The 27,923-nt window shown below is 41.0% G+C and overlaps 1 protein-coding gene across 5 annotated transcripts in view; it reads left to right on the top strand.

Moving 5' to 3' along the window:
• LOC113170429 (RNA-binding motif, single-stranded-interacting protein 3) overlaps positions 1–27,923 on the top strand; it is a 96,996-nt gene that overhangs the window by 39,788 nt on the left and 29,285 nt on the right. For all 5 annotated transcript variants that reach the window (XM_026372523.1, XM_026372522.1, XM_026372524.1 and 2 more), the window contains 3 exons: positions 4,055–4,146; positions 26,516–26,673; positions 27,490–27,569. In XM_026372523.1, the coding sequence (XP_026228308.1) occupies positions 4,055–4,146; positions 26,516–26,673; positions 27,490–27,569 (330 nt within the window). The remainder of the gene's footprint in view (positions 1–4,054; positions 4,147–26,515; positions 26,674–27,489; positions 27,570–27,923) is intronic.

Raw genomic sequence — 27,923 nt, 5'->3', positions numbered from 1 at the left:
AATATATGCTTCTTCGTCTTTGAACAGTTTCTCTCTGAACCAACATGTTAACGGATGAATTTGTGGTGCACACATATGTCCTGAGGATTAGGATAGCGCTCGTACTCTTAAAATCGTTGTCATCTCAGCGAACAAAGAAATCAAACGTCTTTGTTCTCTGAAGTAATATAACAATTTTTCTTTATAAAGTGCTACTTTGCGCCAAGCTCAGTGTTAAATACACTGACAGTTTTCTAGTTAGCAGCGTGGGAGCTCTGGGGGAGGAAGAGGGCACACAGCACAGGATAGAGGAAGGAACGGACAGGAAACCACTTCAGTTTGTAAAGGATTTCCATTTCCCAAAGACAAGCGCCCTCCCTCTCACTGTCTCCATGTCTCCTGCCTGTTCTCCGCCTCCCTCCCTCCCTTCCTCTTTGGTTGCTCATCTCATTCTTGCTCTCTCTGTGTGTGTGTGTGTGTGTGTGTGTGTGTGACACTCTATCCCTCTCCCCCCAACTCAGTGCGTCACCCCCATTCCTCCTTTGCTCCGCCTCTCTCCTGCTCCCTCTGTACTCGGTTAGCCCGCTATAATGGCCCAAGGCCAGGAACTCTGAGAGCTCAGGAGATTAGATGGAAGCTTGGGATGTGTTCATGTGTGAGTGTGTTTCATAATAAAATGCCCCCCCCCCCATTCATGAGTGGAACATTTGTCAGGCCTGACTGAGCAAAATGAATTTTCATCTCAGCCTCATCAGAAGGCCACAGATGGGAGGGACAGGGCACAAATGAGAAGGATTATATAATTCAGAGATATTATTTTCATTCTTTCATTCTCTGAAAATATCCTTATCATCCTGCCCTGGAGAGCTATCATTTACATTCACATAAGATGAGAGTTTTTATTGAACCAAAGAGGGTGGTGATTTAGTGCAAAGGTTATATGAAAATGTACAAATTACATGTTGGCCAGAAGTACGGTGAAGTGATTTTGCAAACTGTCCGTCGGATTGGAAGGCACACATCTACTCGCAGACTCAACAAGCTTCCTCCCATCTGAAGTGTCCTTGAGCAAGACAGTGAACCCATACCCGCAGCAAGGCTTTGCCCTGTCGCTGATAGCTGACCTCTAACCTGGAGAGGAGGGAAAGGGGGGCATGTATTTTCAGAATAAACAGATCTCTCCTTGAGAGTGAATGAGGTAAGGGCTTAAATAAACAGCGTCCCTAGCATTAGTGTCACTGAAACGGTGAATACTGTCTGACGTATAGGTGTGATGTTTTCACCACAAGTGGAAACTCAACACATACAGATGTAAGGACTTATTCAAATATGCAGGGTGAAGCTAGATTACATGCCAACAACTCAATATTTTATTTAGAGAGCATGTACAAGGCTCCCGAGACTTGGACTCAATTTTCTGGTACAGTAATACTAAGGACATGTTTGAAAATGAGCTTTCATAATTCATCTGTAAATCACTGTAAACAGAGCAGCTCCAAGAAGTGGTTACACTGAAGATTAAAGTCTCAAACCTCGAGTTTGATGGAGGTAAACTGGCACAATCTGCCAGCTACCTGAGAGCTGTGTGGATATCAGAAATTCCTATTAGCACCTATCACCCCATGGTGCTGTGTGTGTGCATTTTATGACTATTTCCTTACTCTACTCTAAAAAAAAAAAAGACTAATTATTCACAATAAATGAAAATACTATTCTTATATTATTATATATATTTACTTCCAGCGTTTCATCTAACTAAATACACCTAATTGTGTCTCACACTACTGCAAACAACAGACTGTAAATTGTATTTGTCAAGTATGTGATGGATCTAGATAATTGATTAAGTCCACAGGTTAATAATAGTAAGAAGGAATTCACTCAGACCCCCTACTGCCCTCATAACACAGAAATAAAATAACCCATAGTGAATTTTGTGCTTAATTATTACACATGAGGAAATTATTAAATAAACTACTCAACAAAACTGCTGCTGTCTAGAAGCTTTATGCTACTGTACATATAATTTGAGTTGTGTAGAGGTTGACAGACATCAATGGTCTGTCCTGCTCTGATAAAGCTTTGTGACATTAGAAACCTACATGCTGCTCATTATTTTTAGGTAACCTCTTTTTTTTGATGTTAGTAGTGACAGAATTATCAATTGTGAGCTGTGTTTTGATTTTGATTTTCCCACTAATTGCATGAGTCCATTGTTAAACAAACAGCCATTTGTTGAAGTAGTAATATGTGAGATTTGGAACTCTACAAAAATAAAAAAATAAAATTAAACCCTTTTTTGCCAGGCTAGCTGCAACTGTATGTGCATTTTTATTAAGTTCAACATATGCATAGATAAAGTTCAGTAAACAGTCTTAGTGCATGTGTGTGTGACTGTAAAATCAATCTGCGTTCTGTGGATATCTGTGTGGACCTGAGTTTGTCATAGTCGTTAATGTGTGCACACTATGTCCACAGACTACAGTGAGAACTTGCATGGGTGTTTATCTCAGCCTATTTTGGCTAAGTTATGAGTTTCTCATTAGCAACTATATGAATGTGTTTGTGCAGTGCAGACATTGCTGTGAAAGCAGCCTGCTGCCTTTGAACAATAAAAGATCATCTGCTTATCAGCAAAACAGAGCATGGCTCAAAATCCTGAAAAAGACAGAGAGGAACAGATGTTGGGAATGTAGGAATAGAGAGAGAGAGAGAGAGTGTGAGAGTGTGTGTGTGACTGAGAAAGAGAGAGAAAGTGAAAGTGTATTCCCTTGTTCTCAACATGTTTACATTTAGGATTGAAATGAGTAAAGCTTTTGAAATGTGGATCATTTAACTGTGTTAACATGCAGCCCACTCAAAAATTGCTGGAATTTCCAAACTGCTGTGCTTTTCGAACATTTTTCGCCTCCGGCTTATTGCTTGTGTGTCAGTATCTCCCTCTCTTTCTTTTTTTTTTATTAGCCTCTCACGTACTGTACACACACACACACACACACACACACACACACACACACACACACACACACACACACAGCCAAAACCAACTTTGCATCAACAGTCTCTCAGTTTTGTTCACATATACTGTACCACACACCTTGGTACACAAACTGTCACTCACGCTGCAGACAGGCTGTCTTCTTTGTTTCTCTCCGTCTGCTTGACATCTATTTCCAGCCCCACCCATGTGACCCAGTAAAGCGGGGTGTATTTAGAAAAGTTGAGATTGAAATGTGTGTGTGTGTGTGTGTGTGTGTGTGTGTGTGTGTGTGGTTAGACCTTTTGTCCTTCAGCGCTTCCTGTAGGGCCCAAACTGGCTCCCCCCAGAGCATCAACAGTTTGACAGATACACTGGACTACACAGGCAAACACACACACACACACACACTCAGAGCCATACACAAGGCTTAATAAAATCCTTATCGCAGTAAAACTCACCGAGGTTCTTCTTCTTCTTTTTCTGTTTTTTTATTTAAACAAGATTGTGAATCACTTCACAATATTCAGTGCATTGCCTGTAGAGATGTGTCTCGATGTCAGCGGTGCAGAGAGTGAAATGAGCTCACGTACAGTGCATTAGAATATTTAACATCAGACGGGAGAAAGTCAGTGGATTCTGCTTGTAAAGCTAAGGATTCTTTCAGCTCTGAATCGGTACACATGTTAATGATGTGCGCATCTGCAGAGAATATTACGAAGTTCACGGAAAGACCATTATAGTCATTAAAAACTTGTGCAGGCATTACGAGGATCTTTTGTATCATAAACATGATAGCAAGAGCTACTCTTTTGACACCAATTCTGTTGATGTTCTGTGCTGAAACACATTTAATGGGGGAAATAGCAGCTTTCATTAAATACGTGACCAGACTTGATTTTGACACATTTATTGGATTTATGCAGTGTTGGAAACAAAACACAGTTTGGGTTTTTGACAGAAATTAACATCCGGCTGTATTTGCTCAATAATATTCCGAACCATATTAACTGACTCGATTTCTATTTCTATTTTTTTTATTTTATTTCTCTTCACCCTACTCCTGCTTACCTTTGTGTTGCCTCGATTGTCTTGCAGGCTATGGCTTTGTGGACTTTGACAGCCCTGCAGCAGCCCAGAAGGCTGTGGCCTCGCTCAAAGCCAGCGGAGTCCAGGCACAGATGGCGAAGGTAAGCCTCACTCTTCCCCTCGCTCTCTCTGCTCTGTTTTACTTGTTGTTGTTGAGGTGTTTGGGTTTTATGTAATACTGCATACCCCAGGTAGACTCAGGCATTGACTAAAATCACCTTGGGGATGATGGTTGAGGATTATTTGGAGTCATAATGTGACAACAGCCACATAAAACAGATAATAAGTAATACTGTTACATTTATTGATTTGAAAGTGGTAGGTGTAGCTTGGATCAAGTCAATGATGAGTTAATATTAAAGTTATTGATTACTGGCAATGGTTATGATGGGGTCATTGATAATTCCTTCCTATTCTTTATTTTCTGGTCAGTCCTTCTGTGTTTTATGTTTCTCCTGTATCTGCTCTCTATTTCACTATCAAATGGTAATATAGTGTTAATACTTGAGGATGTGCCTGTGTGCACATGAAGGTGTGCATGAGAGAGATACAAGAGAGTACAAAACAGAGGGGCTGAGTGCGTTAAATCAGTTTTACATGCATATATTAGCATGAATCACATCACTCTACAGTACCAGTGAATCGCCCAAACAACCGTGTTTGTTCTTCCAAAGAAAACACACAGGTTGCTCTTCAGTCTGTGTGTGCGTGTGTGTGTGCGTGTGTGTGTGTGTGTGTAGCTGGCATTTGTAGACAGTGGTGTTATGCCAAAACATGTGGGCCTAACCAGCACAATCGCATTATCCTTCTATGCGTGTGAGAGAAAGAGACTGAATAGCCTGCCTTGCTTTCAGATTCATTAAGACTGTATCACTGCATACTTCCTTTTATAAATGAGAGAGGAGTGCAATTAAAATAGGCCAGTCTTCAGGCACCAGGAGCATCCCATTGAATTAAACAGCAGCAAGCCTCTGAGCCACCTTTGCCTTGCTCTTCTATTAAACCTCTTTTCATTAGACTTCCATCTCTTATTTTGTTCCTAACGGCTTGGTGGGGCATTCGGAAGAGCAGCGTTGATGTGTTTAGCTGTTATTAAAGAGAGAAGAGCCCTCGACTCCTTGGAGATTGAGTTTTCCAGAGGGATGCGATGGAGGGCAAGGAGTCAATTCCGAATGAAATTACACAGACTTCTTACTGTTTCATGCGGTAATTATGCACAGAGCGTCTGATGTGCCGGCAAGCTTTCCTAAATCCGAGTGCGATGACGAACTCGGTTTTCGAAAACACTGATGTTGGATTTTCAGCTTGAGCTGTTAACATTTTGTAAGATGAGCAGCCTAATTGGGGTTTGACAAAATCTTGGTTTTAACACATTCAGTACCAATTAAACTGACTGAAACGCATTTGTCAAAGTGAAAACTCATGCCATCTGAGTTCTTACATCTTCTTAAGACCTACTGGGGTTTTGTAGGTTTGCTGGGACAGAAACTTTAGTTCTTAGTTCTAATTTGCAAGAGAGTTTTTCCACCAAAGGGAGCGGGGAGGCAGTGTAGAGAGAAAAGAAGTGATTAGCTAGAGACGAGACATGTAAGAAAGGTGACTGTTGATTCTTTCTTGGGGAGTGGAGCTTTGCAGAAAGGGACGTATGAAGCTGTACTGATCTGATATGAAACATTTCTAAGCATGTGGTGGACTGCAATGCTGAAATGCATTAAAAATTTAAACTCAAATGTCTCTTATAGATAAGTAGGGAAGCTGTAGTGAGTGTCCTACAGCCTAATGTCCTTGCCTCATAAAGTTAACATGCATTACAGAAGCGTTCATAAAACACACATTTACTGCCTTGTAAATTATTTTGGAAATAGTGGATGTGAAGCTTATGATATTCGGCAGCTCTGTGTTCTCTCCATTCACACTTAAAAAAGTGAGTTAACACCTGGGATTTTCTCACTCTGTCCGAAAAAGATCTATTTGATCAAGAATTGAAAGATGCTGTGAAAAAAAGGGAGCAGACAATAAAGAAAAAGACAAATACCAGATTTAATAATATAGATTTATGATTTAAAGTGATCTTTTTAAGTAAAATTTAAACTGTAAAAAAGTGATTCAAGAAGATCAAAAAGATCAGAAGATAAAAAGTTGCACAGTGAAGTGGTGAGTTAAACATGTTGAGTGAAATTAAACTGATCTGTTACACTTCTATTAGAGTCGTCTGCATCCTAAAAGGCCCAAAAACAACAACAGTGTAGACAATAAATAAGAAAAACGTTATGTGGTCTGTGAAGCCATTAAAAAATGTCAGACAGGGCTAGAGTCAAGCTCCAACAACAAACATGCAGCAGTTAAAAAGGTTGGAGCCAAAGGTTCCAGGGTCTCAGCATCAGACAGCCTCTGATGCTGAGACTGTCAGGCTTTGTTTGATGACAGCGTCGACTGTCAAATCAGTTCAAGTTAAAAAAAACAAAAAGTAACTCTTTCAAACTTTACAACCTGGATAAGCTGCATTGCAGGAACAGGAGGAGAGAGAGAGGGAGGCTCAAATCAGAGCAAGAAGTTTACAAAAGAAGAATGTAAAGCAGCCAGGTGACAGGTGAAGTGAATAACATTGATTATCTCATTACAATGGTGCCTGTGAAGGGGTGGAATATATTAGACAAGTAAGCAGGCAGTTCTTGAAGCTGATGCGTTGGAGGAGTAAGGATCTGAGCGACTTTGATCACTGGCAAACTGCAGGATGGCAGGTTTTCAGGGCCTTTCTGTAATGGTCAATATCTACCAGAAGTGGTTTAAAGAAAGACGACTGGTGAACAAGAGTCAGGGTCACGGTCACCCGAGGGCCACTGAAGTGAGCACGGAGAGAGGTTTAGCACATCTGGTCCAGTCCCATGAAAGAGTTACTGTCCCATGCTGACCTCTGTCCACTGCTGGAAGCAAGCCCTGTACAGTGGGCGAGGTGGAGTCGGAATAAGAACAGGAAGCAGTGGAGGGAAGGTTGCTTGGTCTGATGAATCGTCTTTGCAGCTCATGCATGATTGGGTCAGAGCTGTTCTTGTGGCAGTGGGGGACCTGTAAAACATTAGACAGGTGGTTTTAATGTTGTGGCTGATCAGTGTATCTCTCAGTGTAAGGGGTCTGAGGGTTCCCTGGTATTTCTCAGGAGCAAAAAGCACAATTGAAACTGCACTGGACCGTTGGCTGTGTATGTAATTGCATTCACTGCGAAACACATTTATCCATTAAACCCTTAGGTTGCACTGACATCTACTTTGTGATAGGAGTAGTGTTTTATTTGTGAAATAAATGAGACAACACGAAAATACAGCAAGCTGAGATGTTAAGAGGAGAAAGTGTGCACGTGTGTGTATCGCATCCTCAGTCTTCTTGGTAATTACTGTTGACCTGAAAGATGATTACCGCCACAGCTGTACCCCTCCTCTCTTTTGCCTGTTGTTGCAAATCGTTTTCCAGTCGCGATGCTCTATTCCCGCTCTCTCTTGCTGTGTGTGTGTCCGTGGAATCCCCACTGAACACCTGGTGTCATCCTTCAAACTTGTCGATAGCATAAAGACAGTAGAAACTTGAAATACTGCGTTATGAATATTTTGAGTGTTGAGTGATTGAGTATAGATTTTTATAATGCACTTTACACAGGTGTGTGATGATGATGGTGTGTGTGTGTGTGTGTGTGTTTGTGTGTGTGTGTGTGTGAGAGAGAGAGTGAAGCCATTACAAAAGATTGATCGTCCTCTGTGGAAACACTTACTGCAATATAAATACATTATGTATTAAAATTCATATCAGGGCGCTGCTTTAACACACATCCTGTGTGTGTTTGTGTGTGTGTGTGTGTGTGCACGTATGTTTGTGTGTATAATAACAGTTACTGAGGACCAAGGTCACAATGCTAATTAGTGAGATGGTGAGATGGTACCACTGGCAGTGACACTTCACACCTCCCTCCCTTCTTCTCTCCCTTTCTTTTTCTCCCCTCCACTTTGTCCTTGGCACCTTCTGCCTTTCTCCCCTCATCTCTTTCTCTGTGTTTTTTTTTTTTTTTTTTACTTTGTTGTTGCTTCATTTAACCCCTCTGCAGCCTCCCTTCTCATTTTCGCTCCTCTTCTTTTATTTCTTAACCCCTCTTTTCTCGGTGTGTGTGTGTGTGTGTGTGTGTGTGTGTGTTTGTCTGCAGCAGGTGCGGCAATGACTCCTCCAGAGTCATTAGTTACAGGGTTGAGTCAGGACAGGGGAATGAACGATAGTGAGAGAGGAGACAGGAGGGGGGTCTGTGTGTGCTGAAAGAGGAGAGCTAGGTGTGATGAGAAAGACGGAGAGAACAGGGATACTCTCACATACAGTGAATTTTATTTTTAATTTCATTTATCAGGCCTGATTAAAGTCTTGCGTTAGTCCAGTTGTGCGCTCGGCTCTGCCTCTATTTTCTTTCATTCTCATGTTTTGTGTGTGTGGATGGGTGAAGCTAGATGCTTGATGTTCTCTAGACTTGTTTTACTCATGAATTCAACATGTGTTAGTCCTCTTGTCTGCGCCTGTGTGTGTGTGTGTGTGTGTGTACCCAGCTTGTATATGCCTGTATATCCTTTGTGTGTGTGTATATCTCTGACAACTGACTTTAGTGAGGGGAAGAGGAGGACGACAGAGCTGACTGAGACATAAAAGAAGATGAGTGAAGACAAAAACACATACGCAGGAGTACATGAGCGTTTCCTTCTGTCTCGCCCTGCTTTCTGCTTGACTTGTTGCTTTTCTTTTTATGAAACTGCGTCACCTTCTTTTTCTCACTTCTTTGACTTTCCCCTCATCTTTCACTCCAGCTTGTTCAAATCTGTTTGTTTTTAACTTTTAGTTTTTTGTGTATTCCCCTTTATTTTCTTATTTCTCTACCTCCTGTATCTTGGGATTGGCCCTCTTCTGCCGTTGTCAGCCAGTTAGGACACATGGACACTTCAAAATAGGAGGACAGGACAGGAGGAGCTGGGATTCAAAACCACCAACCCCACAATTGGTAGACAACCACTCTACCTCCTGACAGCTGTCCACAGTAAAATAATAACCAGGAATAAAATACTCAGCTTACAGACTAGTCAAAACACTGCACATGCTGTTTGTATTTAGTTAATAACACGTTTTATTTTTAATTGGACTAAACTTTATCTTAAGTGAAATTGAAGTTTGCATACAAATTCAAGATGATGTCAGGTTTTCTGTTAAAAGCTTAAAAGCATAACTAACTGGAAATTGTGGATTTTTATTTATTTATTTGTTGTTGATGATAAATTAGTGTTTGTAGAAACAGCCTGCATTGCCGGCACAGACATGATCAATGTCTATGGTGCACTTCTGACTGGACGATGTGACCTGATATACTGTATTTTTGCTGCTCTTTTAAAAAAGTTTTGTTTCCCATCAGCTGTAAATAATTTATAATCTCCGTCTCTTGGAACGGTAAACGTTTGGCATTATGTTTGTATTCCACTCAGAAAGTGGAAGCTAATGAGACGGACTAACTGGCTGTTAGTTTGCCAAACTTGCTAAAGAATAGCAGATTCCCACAGGATGTTATTTTCCGATCAGGTTTGTGCCACTTTTAAATTTCCATGGACCCAGTGAAAAGCAGATCAGACACTGTGTGACCTGTATGTGGTAACTTATACTTATACTACACATTTAGTTTGATTGGCCTTCCCACTCAGCCAGAATCTCAGACTCAGGCTGCTCATGCTGTATGGGTCAGTTGATTAACATGTTGAATATCAGCACTGAGCCTCCAGTCGGGTTTGTCAAGTGAAAATTCCTGTAAAGTTTCTACATACAAGATGCCCTTATTGTCAGCATTGACAAAAAGAGAGAAATGCGGTTCAACGTTTTTTGATTGTACAGTGGAAGGAGATAATGAAGGGATAAAGAAGAATTTAAAGCTGCAGATGGCTGAAAGATGCAGACAATATTGTTTGTTCTCCAGCGAAGTCTTGTTTTATATCACAGCAGTGTCTATAATATAGATTGCACACAATCACACGCCAACGGCAGCGCTCCCTGCAGCCAGCCTGACACTTCGACAAGACTGAGGTAAAACTGTGATTTATTTTCAACTGGATTTGAAATCACTTTACTACTGAGTGGAATTCAACTTTGCATATGAACTCATGATGTCAGGTTTTGAATTTGGAAAGAGCTTCTTACTCCTATCCTTGAAGGTCTCCTCTGGCATGGATCTGTGTCAGATGAGTTTCCCATAATATACAACAGAATCAGACTCTGCTATAGTTAATAGATAGTGGGATTAAATAGCCTAGTAGTAGTCTAATGTAATCTTCATTTGAATCTTACGTTATACATTTGATGAATTATAATGTTCTTTTTTTAAATTGTGGGCTCTATCCTCGTGTCTGGTTCAAGGCAGAGTTGACATTGTAAAATAAAGATAATGAATCATGTTTGAGTGGAGGACAGTGAAGTGGCCAAGGACAGGTGTACATATGCATTCATAGCAACTCTTAAATGAAAGTGCAATGTGTGTGTGTGTGTGTGTGTGTGTGTGTGTGTGTGTGTGTGCGCACATGCTGTAACCTTCTTTGTGAACTAGTGTCTTTTTGTGAGGCTGGACGACCTCTGATCCAACAAAAGCAGGAGGAGGACAATGAGGAGAAAGAGAAAAGGGAGGGAGCGAGAAGAGACGAGTGGTAGGGAGCCTAGTGAGTGAAACCCAATTGAATTAAATGTAATCTGGCCTGAATGTGCACAACCATCAGCTGCACTCCAATCTTATTAACCCTGCATTACCAGCCCTGGATTGTGTGTATGTGTATGTGTGCGTGCATCTTTTTATGTTAGTCTGTGTGGAAGGATATGGTAGAGAGAGAGAGAGAGAGAGAGAGAGAGAGAGAGGGAGAGGAGTTAAGTGGATAACTGAGAAAAGGGACATGAAGAGATGGACGGGATGAGAGGCAGAAAGAGTACAGAAGGCAGAGGGAGGGGGGAACCGAAGAAAGATGAGTACGAGTCTGTCGTATTGCTAATGAAAAAATATTTCTCATCAATGCACACAATACTTTCTAAGTAGTAAAAAGTATCTCACTGACTAGTGGCTTCAAACCCAGGTCCTTGTAACTCTGAGGTGACAGTGCTAACCACTACACCACTGTACCACCTTCCATACAAACCATAAATCCTTTATACAATAAAAATAATTAAAATAAAAATGTTCCTATTTGATGCAGAAGCCTTTTCTAAGATAAAGAGCGGCAAAAGGGGTAGGTAACCAAACAAAGAGTAGTGCACTGGCACACCAGTAGGGATACAGAGGAGATTAGGACTACTTTTAAATTGGGATGAATGCCATCTGTGACATTTGAGTTGCTTTAATTCAAAGTGTTAAAATGCATCACATCTGCTGTCACGGGTCTGTTAATTTTTGAGTCCTTACATCTGCTCATCACAGACATGCACAAACAAGACATTTTGTTATATGAAGGGTCCTAGTTACTAATTTTAAGTCACTGATTTTTAGCTTTATACCTCCTGATGAGCTCAAAACGTATCTCCGTGGACGGCAGCAGTTAACATGCTATAAATTCTTCAGTTCCCTGCATCAGGCCTGACAGCAGAAAACTGGGTAATGGTTAAGTGGAGATGTCTGTGCTCGAAAGGAAAATGTCCCAAGAGCGTCAAAGCTGGATTTTTGAATGAGAGAAAAGCTTTGAAATGAGCTGTTTTAGACTGTAATGCAGCATCTCCAGCTTATCGTTTTGTCCGAGGAAGATGTTGTGCAGCTGTGAATGCCTCATTTTGGAGTTAAATCCCTCAGATTCAGTATCACCCCAGCATTGCCCCGAAGAGGATGGAAAACAAAGAGGAATGAGGGAAATATTGCTGTGAACAGAGGAGGAATGGTGTAGGCAGCTGGAGAGTGGGGGTGGTGCTTAGTTTGATGGAGCTGGGTTGAGAACAGCTCTATAAGGACAGAGATAACTGGAAAACACTATAAAACGCCTCTCCTCACATTCTCTCCCTCTGTGGAATTAGCCTTTGAGTGGGCTGCTGGAGCGAGGGAGGGTGCATGTGAGAGATTGATGGAGGGAGGGAGTGGGAAGCCCGAGCTGTAGTGAGGGAGGCTTGAGAGAGATGGAGTGAATATGGAGTGGGCAACCTGAACTCTGAGAGGGGGGAGTGCAAAGTGATCAAGGAGGAAGTACAAGAAGGAAATAAAAGTCCAGATAAAAAGCGGTTGGGGGGGGGGGGGGGTTAGAAGAAGAAAAGGATGGTGCTGCATTTAAAATCTACCTCCATACACTCCTCAGAGTGCATGTGAATGAAGTGTATTAATAGCAGTGGGAGACGCTGACTGAAATGTCCTTATTTTATGGGGACAATATTAAGTCTATTTTCCGATTGGCTGTTCAGTCCTCACATCTCTCATTATTATTGGTGACCAGACATGTTTGTTGTTTGTCATTGGGCAGACAGCAGAGTCGGCTAGATTCACAATCCGATGGCATAATTCAGCCATCCATCAAACTTGGTGAACAGCAGTAGCGAAGCTGCTCATCCAGACACACACACACACACAGAAAGAGAGAGAGAGAGAGAGAGAGAGAGCGAGAGCGAGCGAGAGAGCTTTCTGAGTAGAATATCACAAATCAAATGCTGTAACCTTTCAGAGCGTCTGAGTCTGCACATGCCCACTGAAAACCAATGAGGCTTTTTCTCACTCGCTGTATCAGTCTGTCTACTCTGCCTCGCCACTTGTCCTTCTCTTTTCTCTTGCTTTCATTTGATTTCGATCACACACGCTCATTCCACTTCTTCCTCTCAAAAGGTTTCTTCACTGAGGTCATCAGGTTTAGTTGCCTCTGTTGATCTAAACACAAACACACTAGGAATCCTGATGACCTGCAGTTCCTGGTGGTCCGTGTAACATTTGCTCAGATGAAAGATTGGTATGCATGTGTACCTCTTGGCAGCAAAGGTCCTTAAGATTAAAAATCAAGATAAAACCATAAGCACAAACTCTTTCTGTTACATTTTTTTTTAACAATATAGATACAGTGTGTACTTTTCTACAAATCCAGAGTTAGTCGGGTTATAATAACACAGTTACTTCACCAAAAACATATGGCACTATTTTCCAGAGAAATAATTCTAATGAATGCTGTGCACATTAAAATCAGATGATTTGATTGTGAATAACTATAATATTGTTTCCAATGCTAGTAGCACTGCAAACAAAATATATACATATTGTGTTGGGCAGACTTTTCTTTTCTGCCCCTACTAGTTTATCCTCATGGGTCGCCACAGTGGGTCATGGTCAGTACATTTTATTTAGCACAGGTTTTACTCCAAATGCCCCTCCTGTGCAACCCCACCAAGTTGTCACTGGGCTTAGGACCAGCACCACAGTCTCAATGTCTGCCATTTTTGGGTAGCGTGGAGGTTCAGTGACTTGTCCAAGGACACTTCAACATACTCAACACAAGAGTTTTATACCGCACTCAAACATGACGTCCAGTCGTTTGACTGATAATCGTTTGCCTGGTGCAGCCAAAAAAAGTTTTCTGGCTTTCAGGTTTGCTTCCTTGTTAAGTGGTGCTGCAGTGTTAAATTGTTTTAAAAAATAATTAATTTTTGTGCCTAAAATCTGAATATTATAAGTCATCATAAAAATTACTGCATTTTTGAGTGAGATTCAGATCAGAGTGCTGATTCACAAATGATTCTGAAATAGTTAACTAGCACGAAACCATGCTGCCCCACCTACTTTATGCAAATCAAATTAAACATCCAGTCAGTATTATGATTGTTCATTTTAAACACTTGGTTTAATGGACAATATGCCCCTTTTTTAGGTAAAGTGCTATACAGAATAATTAAGCTACATTTAAAACCACATGTAAAAACAGTTTGTGTCGTTAGCCAGTTGACCACTGGTGTGTTCCTTTTATTTCTGGCACTGGTTAGGGTGCTGGTTAGTTCTCGGCTCTGTACTCCTATGCATGCTATTATAATAAATCATATGAAATTATGTGTAACTGTGAATATGCCAATACACACAGTGAGCACTACGGGTATTGATGATGAGATCATTATTACCTGGTTGACTGGTTAGTGGTGAATTCTTGATGATCAGATCCTCGACAAGAACAATTTGGGGTTATGGCACTGCTGGGAGTCAGCCTACAATACAAGATGGTTTGTAGTGGGTGTTAGTATGACGAAGCTTTAATGAGGCTCTGTCTCAGGAGGACACTAAACCTGCTCAGTTTGGGCTGGAAGGGCTTAAGAACCCTTGTTAGAGCCTAATGGCTTTGTAAGAGGGGAGGATGTGTTTGGTACAGGTAAAATGAATATATGAATGTGAGTGTGCTGTCATGGGGTGTCCTTGGAGGAGGATATGATGGTAATTAGGCTGCTGTTTTCTCAATGGTGTTCCAGCGATGAGTCTATTTAACCTCTCGGCTGTGTGCGTGTGTGTGTGTGTGTGTGGGTGTGTGTGGGTGTGTGTTTGTGTGTGGAGTCAGTGGTGCATCTGTGTGTCTGTGTGTGTTCATGTATCAGAGATGAAAGTTAGAAGTCCTTGTCTGTTCATGTCTCTTTACATGTGTGTGTGTGTGTGTGTGTGTGTGTGGCTGCCCTTGCAATATGTGCTGACTCAGGCTGGTTTTCCCTTTCTAAAAGTAAATAACCTTGGTCCACCAAGCTGTCAGCTGGCCCCACAGTGCCCTTGTCCCAACATCTAAAGGCAGCGGCAAAATCTCCGCTCTGTCATCTGAGCACCGCAGTAACACACACTCGAAGCACGTCTTCAGAGCGCCTGCATTCTGCAAAGAACTTGTATCTTCAAACAGCCACCTTCTGATGCAGAACTGGTACACTTTATATGCTTTTATTTCCTGCCAGCGTATTAAATTAATTCCCTTCCATGTTGCTAAATGATGCTTTGAAAACCTCATCTGTGGCATGGAGACTGTTCTTCAACCAGAGGGCTCGGGTTCAAACTCACACACCCGGTGTTTGAGAAGGAGGATCGTTTGCTGAACAGCGTGTACTGCGAGCGCGATGGCGGCGGCTGCATTTTGTTGTTTTTCATAACAAACCTTAATTTCAACCAATGGAATAGCAACATGTCAATGAGAGAATCATAATATTTACTTTGAAATATATACTAGGGGTTTCTGTACGGCTAAAACAAACTAAGCTAAACGAAGCCAAACCAGAATTCAAGAAGGGAATAAAATTGGCAACATAGTCAGACACATATTTGTTTTTGTGTTTGACTATTCTCCATGTGCTTAATATCCCTTAACTCTCAGTCCCTCTATGTATGTTTGCTTTTTCCTTTTCGCTGTGTCTCTCTTGCAGTCAGTGTATTTACTGTATCTATCTGTATCTCGGTCTTTTATTCTGGATTATCTCGTCTGTCATCACATTCCTCACTGATACTTTCTCCCTCCGTTCGTCTTGTTTTGCTCATCTCGCTCACACGTTCTCTTTCTGTCCCCTCTCCTCCTCTCCCAAGCCATCCCCCTGGAGGTTAATCCCTCTAGTTTCAAATAGAGATAACCATGGCAACAGGCCACAGCTTATGGGGCTCTGGGTCTGTAGGACAAAAGCATTGATCAGGATGAAATAGTTTCAGGTGGAATCGCAAAACATGCAACACGCACGTGTGCACACGATGCAGACAAACCACGAGCAACACACATACTTGTTGTTAAATTGATATGTTCCTATGACAGGGTGTGTTTAAACCGATGTCACTGGACACACACATATAAATAATGGTGCGGAATTATAATTTGATATCCATTGGATGGACTGAATCGTTGAATAAGAATTGAAAGATGTAGATTGGAGATCTCTGCTTTGGAGCCCCAGAGTCGCAGGGAAAATGTGAGGAAGGAAAATAACTTGAGCAGTGCTTCAGCAACCACAGGTTAGTGTCCTTGAGCGAATGTAAACCCCTCCAACTCCTCCAACAGAGCAGCTCAGTGGGCTCCCATAGAAAAATGATCAGTTGGTGTGAGCATGTTTAGCTGTGAACTAATGACAGCCAGTCTTTGCCATGTAGTGCTGCTTTTTGCACGGCATTTAAAATAACCGTTTTAAACTGTATACATTTAAACTCGCCTTTATTTTGATTGCACTAAGGTCATCCAGCACACACAGTTTCATTCATACATACACACACACACACACACACTTGACCTTGATGGTTGGATTACAGCTTGACAGATGCAGTGAGAGCAGCAGAGTTGATGAAAAAGGTCTTTTATTGAAGTGTAAACCAGTATTCCTCTCCAGGACTTTATAGCCGAGGCCGGCAGAAGGTGTGGGTGGACATGGGCAGCTTAACTCTCTGTTATACAGCAAGTCAACCAGCTTGTGTAACATTTATTAGTGCTGCAGGAGTTATTTGCCCTTGGATGATATGACAGTCTCATTTTCAGACTTTTACTGCAGTACAATTAAAGTGAGAAGAAGGTTGCAGCCTTTGCCTTAAAGCTCCTCATTTGCACTCTTTGCTCACCCTCGAGAGGGCTTTGTTTTCAAATCGGTGAATGTTTGAATGCAGGATGCAGCGCATGTATGATGTTTATTTAGTAATTACTTGCAGACATATAAAGCTGACAGCAGACCTTTCTTTGGTTGTAATTTTCATATAAACCACATTTCTTCATATTCATTTTGGCATTCATGTAACATGACACAATGGAAAAAAAAACACCTCTGCTCAGATTCAAATACATTTCTTCCCTTTGCGGCAATGTGATTCTCATGTCTGAGGCCATGCTTAATGTTTTAATCACTGCACTGCCAAGAGCACAAACCTACTCCTCTAACTTTTCGAGAACTTTTTTAATTTTGCGGTTTCCTTTTAATTTGTTTTCTCTCTTCTCTAGCTGTGGTTCTTAACTTCATTTTCCAATGATTTGTCTGAGGACAAACTGCGCGCTATTAGTAGGGAAAAAAGGGAAGCCAGAAACAAACAAACCTGCATTCAATAAGTTTGTCTCAAAACTTTCTTTATTAATTTACTCTTTCCTTATCCAAGAAAAAGCTTCCTCAATGATAATCCAGCAATCCACCAAGCCTGGTGGTTTATTGCATTTTTGTAATGAAATGCTCTGACAGACAATGAAGGAACAGTTCAGTGAAATGCAAGGAGAGGGAGAGAGAGATTGGCAAAAGAATTATTTGGGAGTAGAGCTGAACTATTTTCTAATCTGTGGGAGTACACAGTGCAGGGCCATAGTGCAAACAGCAGATCATGCACCCAAGATTGCAAAGTTTGAGTCTCACTCTTGACCAATTAACCACTTTTTATCTTCTCTCACCCCCGCACTTCCTGACAGTCTTTAATAATAATTGATACTTTATTAATCCCCTTGGGGAAACTCAGGCGCCAAGGGTTCAGGGTTCAGTGTCTTGTCCAGAAACAATTCAACATGTTGCCAGGAAACAGGGGGTGGGGGTGGGGTGTAGGAATCAAACCACCAACCCCAGGGTTTGTAGAAGACCCTACCAGCTGGACCGTAATACTGTCAACCAAAGTAGAAATAACAGCGCAGTGAAGAATAGTGTCTTTAGCAAGACGCAATAGAGACATGAAATGGCTTTCAGATTCAGACAAATTAAATCAGTTAATGTAGCTGTATATTTATTCCTGAAGGCATCCGGATTTTCAGTTCTAATCTGAACCTTTATGTTTATGTTGACTGTAGCATATGTTTTGTTTTTTGTTTTTTTTAGATGCATACTGCAGCTGACTCTTTTAAAAGACACAGTATGTTTTTACGCTGATGACACACCACTTTTATATGACCCTAAAACCTGGTCAATCCAATAATGAAACACCCATTGTCAGTAGACCAGATACAGTTTTAAATGTAAAATAATAAAAAAAAATTAAATCTTTTTTGTGAGGCTAGAGTAAAGCAAAACTGATTCTTTCAACAACTGCTACATTATTTTGGACAACCTGATTTCTTTCATATGCTGCTACCTTACATATAATACATATAGATACATATAGGCACTAAAGGGCAAGCGGCTTATTTGCTAGAAGAGCTCTTCTGCTTGTCATTAATAGTTTGATCACTGACTCCAAGGCCAGTGTTATAGGACAAGACACTGGACTTCGTGTTGCTCCCTGTGGGATGTCAGCAGTTGTAAAATGACTGTGTCCATTTAAAGCACTGCAAAACCTTTTCACTTTACATTAGGCTTATGGAGGCATAATTACCCTGAGATTTAAGCATGGTAGAAAAGTAGTCTCAAGTAAATCTCAATTTTGACTCTTAAAGTTTTGTTTTATCTATATAGCTAAAGGTGAACCCTGCATAGCCTAAGAAAGCTATTCAGAGCTAATTTCACTTAAAGGGATCTCCATATTTCTACTAAGATGAGGTTTAGAGAAACAATTCAGAACACTCAAAATAGGAATGTAATTTACTTCTCAGGAGACAAAGGCAAGACAATTGTGAGCCGCACAGTTTTCCTCTGGGCTGTACCTGCAGAGTCATAGACAACTCCCCTGCTTGGTTGCAGACTCCATTAATCATTTAGAGCAAGGATTTCCCTGTAGCCTGCTCTCTGCTCGGGCAGACACTACGACATCAGGCTGACAAGGCCTCAGATGACACCAAGACACATTTATCAGGCATAAAAGAGACTTGTTTGAAAATCCCTCTGTTTTCATGAACATTGTTGTCCACTTAGTATCTTAAAATGCCCAAATCAGATGTGTGGATGGGATGTACTGTTATATTTCTTAAAGTCCTGTGTTGTTGGCTGTTTTTATTCTAAACACTATTTAAATCAGCCCCAAGTTCTTCATCCCCTTTCGCAGCACTTGACATGCTGCTCTGTCATAGCTTTGCCACTAAAAATGTTTGCAAAACATAAGAGACGGTTTTCAATTTTCACTCAAGGTTATTTTGCCTTGGCATTGATCGATTGTTTTAAAAATCCTTCCACTTCACCGTCTGAGTCCGAGGCAAAAAATTTGGTTGAACAGCAAAGTGATGGGAAAAACTGGCCCTGGTCAGAAATAGCTGGAATAATTCACTTAGTAAAAAAAAAAAGAGAAAGAGAAATGGAGACTAGAATGGTTTTGTGTAAATTTAACAACACGCTTTTCCAAGCCAAGCTGCTCACAGGGAACTTCTAACTTGGAAAAGGAATAACAATTTTCCCTGAGCTTTTACTGACCTTATTTGCACACGCACACACACACACACACACACACACACACACCCACACACACACACACACACGTTCTGTTTACCCCGTTAAACCACAGAAACACGACATACAAACAAGTACATGCTGCCTTACATTGCACACATGCATTCACTTATTTGAGTGAGGAGAATATGTGTCTTTGGAGACTACTTGACTGTATGTGTGTGTGTGTGTGTGTGTGTGTGTGTTTACGTGTAGGCCTGTCTCCCAGATCAGCCGTCTGCATTCCAGGTAATTAGACTGGCCAACAGCTGAGTCCCATTAGCCTTGATTACAGCATTCAGTTCTACAGAAGAGAAGAGAGAGAGAAAAGAAAGAGAGCTAGAGGGAAGGATGTGTGTGTACTACACTCAATGAATCTGTTTTTTACGCGCTTTTATGTGTGTGCGTAATCCCTCTACATGGATTTTTATGTTGTATACTAGTGCCTTGGCATGGTTGGTTGCCTTCGAAATCCTTTGCCTTTGAGTCTTACCTAAGGCCTTTGGTGTTATGAGGGTCACAACCATAATGTGTTTTGTGTCCATAAACTTTTTTCGACTTTCTTCAACCATGCATTTTGCTTAATGGGCTTCCCACAGTGCGAGCTCACACATTTTACCAGTCAGCCAAAGTTGCAATCTTAATCCCAAAATGGATCACAGATTTGTTTCTGGGGGATCCTCACTTGATAAGAAACATATTTTTTTTTAGTTTAAATGCCAGATTTTGGTTCTTGGCTGGTTCTGAATCGACCACATAACCAGTGACACTACTTCAGCTCAGCTGTTAGGAATCAGGGCCACACTCACAAGTTGTGCTTGTGTGTTAAATTGTTAAAGAACAGCCCGTGGTTTTAGTTAGGGTTAGGTCACACTGGGAATCACAGGGGGAAGTTAAATGTTTTACATTTATATGTTACGTTTGCATTGGGCCAAGGAAATGTTTATTTAGTCCACCCAGAGCTTCTCTGTCTCTCTGTATGTTCACCTCCACCCTTTCTCCTTCCCTCTGGCTTTATCTGTGTGTCTCTCTTGCTTCTATCTCTGTCTGAACCTCCCTTCTAGTTTCAGTGTCTCAGGATTGGGTGATTGATTCGGGCTCTGGATGGGTGGCAGACAAGCAGCCTGCACACTGGTGTGCAGCAGGGACTGCTCTCTGCTATGACTCTGTGATGAATTACTGGCCTTTTAATACACACAGTGGAGACAGTGAGAGAGAAAAAAAGAGAAATATGGGATGAGATGGAAAGGAGCTGTGTTAAAATTGCAGTGAGAAAGTGAGGACAGTAGAGAGCAATGTGAAGTTTAAAAAAAAAGAGGGCTGGAGAGAAAGAGGGGAACATGTATATGAATGGCTGAATTGAGTAATAACTGCATGTGTGACTAGAAAAGTATGTGTGTGTGTCCCCATTATCTAGAAAGGCCTCTCTTATTGCTTTAAATGACTCATGCAGAGTGTGAAGACGCAGGCAGTGTTGGAAGCCAGAGGGAGGAAAAACACTCTGCCCGTCAAGAAATTGAATTAAACATTGAAACATAGTCAGTCTCTCACTTAGTCAAGTGTGATGCCATTTCTTTGAATAGTCAGGGTTTCTTTCCCACTTCACAGCCACTAGAGAGCCACAGAGTGGAAAACAGCTTTTCTACTTCTGAATATTTTCATAAGTATGCCATCATTTGAAAAGCCTCTAACCTCAATTTTAATGATGCAGGAGCATTAGCTCAATCTTTCAAAGGATTGCTAAGGTAAATGACCTTTGTAGCCAATTAACCACACCAAAGAAACATGGTGTAGGGTTTTCTTTATTGGCTTAAAAAATATTTCTTGGAAGTTGACAGGATGTGATAACATGGATGAACTCCGTGCCCTTTTTCTATTGTTGCGCATTAAACCTAATACTCTAGAGACATTCGACACACAAATAGGTAGAGGAAATTGCAGGCTGTGGCGCTTCTCGCTCTGAACAGCACACACTGTACAACCAAACGCACTGGAATCTCCTGACTTGGAAGAACCCTGACATTACAGCGGCCTTTTACTGGCTGGAACCTGCAGGAAGTCACCAGGCATTTTAATTTTAAACATTTCTATTTTTAAAAATGCACTCACATAATGTACTGTTCATGCAAGTAATTGGACATGCAGTCGGTGTGTTAAGACCTGTAGTTGAAAGAACATTAACACGCCCTTCACCTATAGTACAAAAGCAAACACATTGATATGAGTGATATCAGCAGCCAAGCATCATCCCTACAAATATGAACTGACCACAGACTAAATGATGATGTAATCAGTATACAGTGTTGATTTCACTGAGCCTCTAGTCATCATGAAGATGGAGAAAAGTGTATATCTCCATGGCTAATGAAACCCCGGGGATTTCAGGGTTTAGGGTTCATAAAGTATTTATGTTATGTTCATTAAGTATTGATTAAGCCGTTAGAGGGCGTTTAGACAGCCAGACAATCATTATGAAAGATCGGAACATGGCTTGAGTAAGAGGAAGATGGAGGAAGGCAGAAATGCAGAGAAAGGAAGAGTTATTGGTGAGGGACGAATGGAAATGAAGTAGAATAAAGATGAGAATAGGGTGAAGAGGAAAAAGAGCATAAAGAGCATAGAGAGAGACAAAAAGAAAGGGCAAGAAGGACGAGGAGAAGAAATTGTGCTCTTTAAATATTAATTAAGCATTCAGATAGCATTTTAGGCTGCAAGGATACCATTATAGGAGATTAGGTTTTAATCTGAGGAAGAGGAGGGGCGAATAGCAAGTAGGGAAAAGGAGGAGGAGGGTGAGCATGAGAAAAGAGGAAGTTAGGGGTAGAGGAGGTGGGCGAAGAAGGAGGAAGAATAGATGGATTAAAAGAGGAAATGAGCAGGATTAGGTGAGAGACAAGCTGGAGTAAGAGGACGGAAGAAGTCAACACACAGTGAATAGAAACTCTGATTTCCTTAATCATACGCTGCTTCTTTATGAACCGGCTCTGCCAGTTGTCTTTACTTAATTTCATCCATTTTCAGTAAGCGCTCATTCCCGGAGAGTTCGGGGCTGTGGGAGGCTGAGATGTGTCATTTCTGGTGTGAAGTGTTGCTATTTGAGATGCAATCGGGATTGCATAGACGTTCAAGTACCGTCTCACCTCACATCCACCCATGTAGCACACAGACTCAGCCAGCGTTTTTTTTTTTTTCTGTGTACAGTTGCCCTATGTTTACCTTGTAGCTCTTTAGCAGGTGTTAATGCAAGGTAACCAGGAAGTAGCCCGATAAGAGGCACAGACCTGCTATGATGATGCAGCAATGGGGCTTAATGGGGCTGAAAACACAGGATGACTGGCTGGCAGGCAGGCTACACAGTCAGGGAGAGGCACAGCTGGTGTGAAGCTGTTTCCAGCTCATGACAGATGTTACACGGAGAGGGAGGGGGAGACAAAGAGACAGAGGGAGAGAAGGGACAGAGAAAGAGAGGTGAATCATTTGCAGCATGCAGAGTGAGAGATCACTGAGAAGTAACTTTATGCAAACAGCAACTTTGAGCAAAGTCAAGCAGAGTTCATTCACATGTGGATGCTCCAAAACACTTTAGTTCATATCCCAGAAGCACTCGTGCAAATAAATGTGTTTTACAGCCAACTATGTGTAGAGATGGTGTAGTGAAGTGTAATGTGATTTCAGTAATCCACCATGGTGCCCCTTTTGATTTTGTACGCATCTCACTCTTGATTTCCCTGGATTGGGATAATATAAAGATACAAAGAAAACAAAGGATTTTCAGGCAGGCAGCGGAGTAGGCATTGTAATCAGTAACTCGATAAGCGAAGGAGAGGTTATAGCATCCCCCCTTGTTCGCACAAATCTGCTTTCATTCATTTTGTAGTAATCCTCAGTAACTGGAAACTGTGTGGAAAATGTGTGCTGAAACAAAACAGCTGACCCAGTTTTAGATGAAATTAGGCAAACCACTGTGAGATTTAGTTTAAGACATATTGTTTTTGAATTAAATTAGCTTGTAACCACACTGACCACAGGCATAGGAAATCTTCTGTTTTACCATTTAATCTTTTCATGGCCTGCAAACAGGGAGAACAGGATTCTGTCAGTGTTTTCTCCACAGACGACCAGAGGAAATTCTGCTCTACATGAAATGTAACTCTAGAAGCAAACATTGAAATTCTTTGAGTCTAATTATTGTTGATGATGACAGAGTCCACCGGCCACAGTAAGAATGTAAAGCACACCGGAGACATGGAGTAGCCTCGGGCAGACTCTGGAGTTAATTTGTTTGAATGACAAACACTCAGAAACTCGCAGCTTTAAAGTGTGACAGGGCGATGGATGTGTTTGGGTTTCTCCATTGATTCTGCCACTGAATTTTCTGTTGCTCAGATGTGGATGTACTTTTAATAACTTTAAGCTTTAGACGGTGTTTGACCGCTGAATCTTCACTTGCGCCGTCCAATTGTAAGAGTCTTAAAGTTCCTATTTTTATTGTAATGGATTCTCACAGCAGCTATTCCCTGTTTGTCAACCGAGACTTTATTAAGATGTTGTTTCTCGTTATTTTTGCTGAAGCATATTACTTGGTATGAAAATAATCCCCTGGGGCAGTTTTTTTGGGCATTTGCAAACCCGGATATATTTTGATCTAATCAATGGACAGCTCACAGTAGTCAAATATACTTCCCATTGATAATGCAAAGTTCCTCATCATGACCTTAAATCTTACCTGATAAAAATAATACATTGGATAGGTTTAAATGCTTGCTCCATTAGACCTTGCTTAAACTCATGAATATTGAAACTGCTTTTGCTTCTTGTAATTATTCCTATGGCTCATAGATTAAGATATTAAGTCCTACTGTGCTTACAAAAGAGGCAACCAGGGACAAATTTCACAGTGTCTTTGAAGCTGAAGTGAGGCTTCAGTAGCCTAGTTTATATATTTTTTAAATTAAAGTGATTTATTTTATAATTGCTTCTTTCTCTGTTGAGTAAGTGCAAAAAACTTTACCCTTTAACCTTGTAAACCTGCAAGACTGAGACAGTAACATTAACAGTGGTGTGCCAAAAAGACAGCAGCTTTGGAATATAACGTCTTGAGAAGTTTTTGACAAACGTTTCACAAAGCTGAATTTAAACGGAACAAGACCCTTGATTTTTGCTGCCTGCTTCAAATGTCAAAAGACTATTCAGTGACCTTTATCTGTTGTTACTGGGTTAGCGGGGTCGTGCTCTGTCAGTGCAATTAGTCATTATCATGCACTTGACCTTCATTGTCAATGTTATGATAATAAGCACCTCACCTCTTGACATGTGGTGATCAGAGTGGAAGACAGACTAAAAAAAAAAAGTGTGTTGTCCTCAAAACATGACTTCACCCAGCTCTGTGACAAGTAAAAGGGTTTGATCATCTCAGTGACGTAACTGTCTAAGGAAGATCAATGACAGATTCCACAGCTGTTACACATGACTCTGGGCCTTTGATGTTGCTGCTTTCGTCCAACACTGCTTGCATGAATGCACACGCGCGTATACACACACACACACTCAAATATTCACCCAAATGTAAAAGATTACATGCAAAGCCAGTTGCTCTGTGTGGGAAGACAAACTGTGGCACTTTTGGACACTCTGCCAAATCAAATCCCTAGTGATGACAAAAGGTAAAATATTTCAGACGTCTTCACTGAAGCTCTTCTGCTTATTCTGAATCACTGATTGCATAGATGGCTTTGGTCACAGACTGTCAGATTTGGAACTCCCCCTCTTGAAATGAAACAGCCCTGGTGCATGCAAAGGAAAATCCTCAATGAATAATGAAAATGTTTGGGTTAAAAATGCCACATAGGGCTTTTTTTTATTGTTAAAACAAACAAATATTCTGCCAACAACACACATGTATGTTGAATATGCACAATATACATACTTAAGTATTTATGTCATTAGTGGAATCAAAATAATTAGACTTTTTGAGGCACTTCTGGGCAGTGACTGTAGTAAGCTAAGACTGTGAATTACAAATTTAAGCCCCATGCATCAGCCCCATAATGAAAATGTATTAGCCACAAACATCACTACAGCATAGAAGAGGAATCCAGTCAAAAATGATCAAGCCAAAACATTAGAAATACTCCAGTATGACTTCAACACCCGCTATGACCACAGTTATAAACAAATAGTAGAATTTTCCTTTCTGATGGTTTCAGCACAAACTGACAAATAATAACAGTGTAAAAGCAGAATTTGTGGCTGAGCTGCTGTATTGGATTGCATTAGATTGTACCTAATAAAGTGGTCATAGTATATATATATATATACTATAAATATATATAACATGCATGTATTATTCTCCCTTTTCCCATTTTGTTAAAAGTAAGTCTCTGTAAAATGGAGCACTCTTCATCACACCCTCTCCTGCATCCGTCCCTTTTTAATTTGCAAGTGCATAAGTTACACACGCACACACAGGCTTTGGTCTCCTGTGGAGGATCATTTCAATGGAGTGCTGCCAAACAGAACACAAATAATTGAAGTATACTAGTCTAACTAACTAAGAGGCACATTAGAAGGAGGTTCCCTCATTCCTGTGGTAAAATTGAATGCAACTGTGTTAACATCTATGAATCCTGAGAGGGTTTCTTTATTGCTTCAGGGGTGCTAAGTGTGAAGCCGGTGCAGTGCCTTCCCAATGAAATGTTAATTCCTCATTTGAGGAGCATTTGCCACTTGAGTTAAATTCACAGATGTCTTGCAGTGGGATATTCAGTCATGATTATGGAAATAAACAACTTGCATGGCACTATGTTAACCTTAAATGCATTTAGTGGAGGGTTGTAGTTAGCTCATTTCTTCTTGTGTCCTGATTTACTTCATCCTCCTGGAACCAGCATACATTCAACATTTCAACCCTTCAACCGCATTTTTGTTTATGTATATGAGCGGCTCATCTAATCTCTTATCTAATATGGATATTGGTGAGGTTTAATTATTAAGAATCAATATCACAAATTCTCCTTAAACTTTAATTTTATTTTCTTTATGGAGAAAAACTGTTTATTGTGGAGGCCATTGAATGTAATTGAATGTTGGTTGGAATGCTTTCAAAACACATTTTCAGTCAGCACCTTACTCATTAAGACCAAACTAAATTGTACAACTGCTCTTTTCTTTTTGCTTATGTTTTGCAAAATGAAGTGACGCCAATGTATTTTTTTCTTTCCACAGCAACAGGAACAGGATCCCACTAACCTTTACATCTCCAACCTGCCAGTGTCCATGGATGAGCAGGAACTGGAGAACATGCTGAAGCCTTTTGGTCATGTAATTTCCACACGGATACTGAGGGATGCCAATGGCCTGAGCAGAGGAGTTGGCTTTGCGAGGTATTCATGGAAAGACACATACAGTGCTCACTTGAATTTCTGTTATTCTATTATCTGGATTGTATGGTTGCAGACACATTTTGTCAATCACATCAAAATGTATTTAGAGTTTACCTGACAAAGTACTGTGTAATTACATATCAGACACTAAATAATAATGATTTATAATTGTACCATGGCCCAGATTCATGCTTTAGATAATTGCAAGAGACAATTATGACTCCCTCCCATTTACAACCAAAGAATTTTAAGCTCTAATCATACTCGTCCACATTCTCGTACCCTTGGCTCCTTCACCCTCCTCTGTGTGTGTGTGTGTGTGTGTGTGTGTGTGTGTGTGGGGTCTTCTCCGTTACACTGTGGAGTGTGCCAGTGATTAGAATGCAGTCAGGGCACCATTCAGGGTCACTGGCTATTTGAAGCAAACCCAAGACACACACAAAGACATGCGTGCTCACATATCGCATGCACACACATTCACAATCTCTTTCTCTCTGTCACCCATTTTTCTCTCCCACACACACTCAGACACTGGCTTTTGCTTGCCAAGCAGGCAATTAGTCATTGAGCTGTGATTGGGTGAGCAGAGCTGAATAGGGGCAGACAAAAAGGACATGACACACAACAGATCAGACTGAATGGAGCTTTTAAGCTGGGACAAAAGAGAGGAAACCCCACACAAACACACACACACACACACATCCTCAGGCCTACCTAAGGCATTTTGCTTAGGCATACACAGACAACCAAGCACAGATGCATATTTAGACAGGCATATAATGGCCCTACTGCAATTTTTCTCTCTGTGTGTGTCAGGATGGAATCGACAGAAAAGTGTGATGTGGTAATCCAAAATTTCAACGGAAAATTCTTGAAAACCCCTCCAGGCATGACAGGTAGGTGCCAGTCACCAAGGCAACTGTGTCAAACTTTTTATGTCTCTGTGTTTTTCTCTATAGCAAGCCCCAGGTGCTTCTCTATAGGTCAGGGTGCTCATATACACTAGATACAGCACCATGTGTGGCATCATGCATTCAACTTTCCTGCAGAAACACACAAAGGTTGTTCCGCTCAAATGTCAGATTATATGACCACGAACACAGTTTGCTGTCAACTTTGAAAAAGCACGTCCTATAAATTCAAAGGGGGCTGATAAAAAGTACTGGAAGAAATCTGTTGTGTCAGGCGGAAAGAGCAGAGTGGTTATAGTATGTGATGAGGTCAAGATTTTTAACAAACCTGTGTGACGT

This window comes from Anabas testudineus, chromosome 16 (assembly GCF_900324465.2).
Source record: "Anabas testudineus chromosome 16, fAnaTes1.2, whole genome shotgun sequence".
NCBI classification, from domain to species: Eukaryota; Metazoa; Chordata; class Actinopteri; order Anabantiformes; family Anabantidae; genus Anabas; species Anabas testudineus.
The sequence above is the reverse complement of the archived record's forward strand: the minus strand, read 5'-3'. Positions and strand labels throughout refer to the sequence as shown.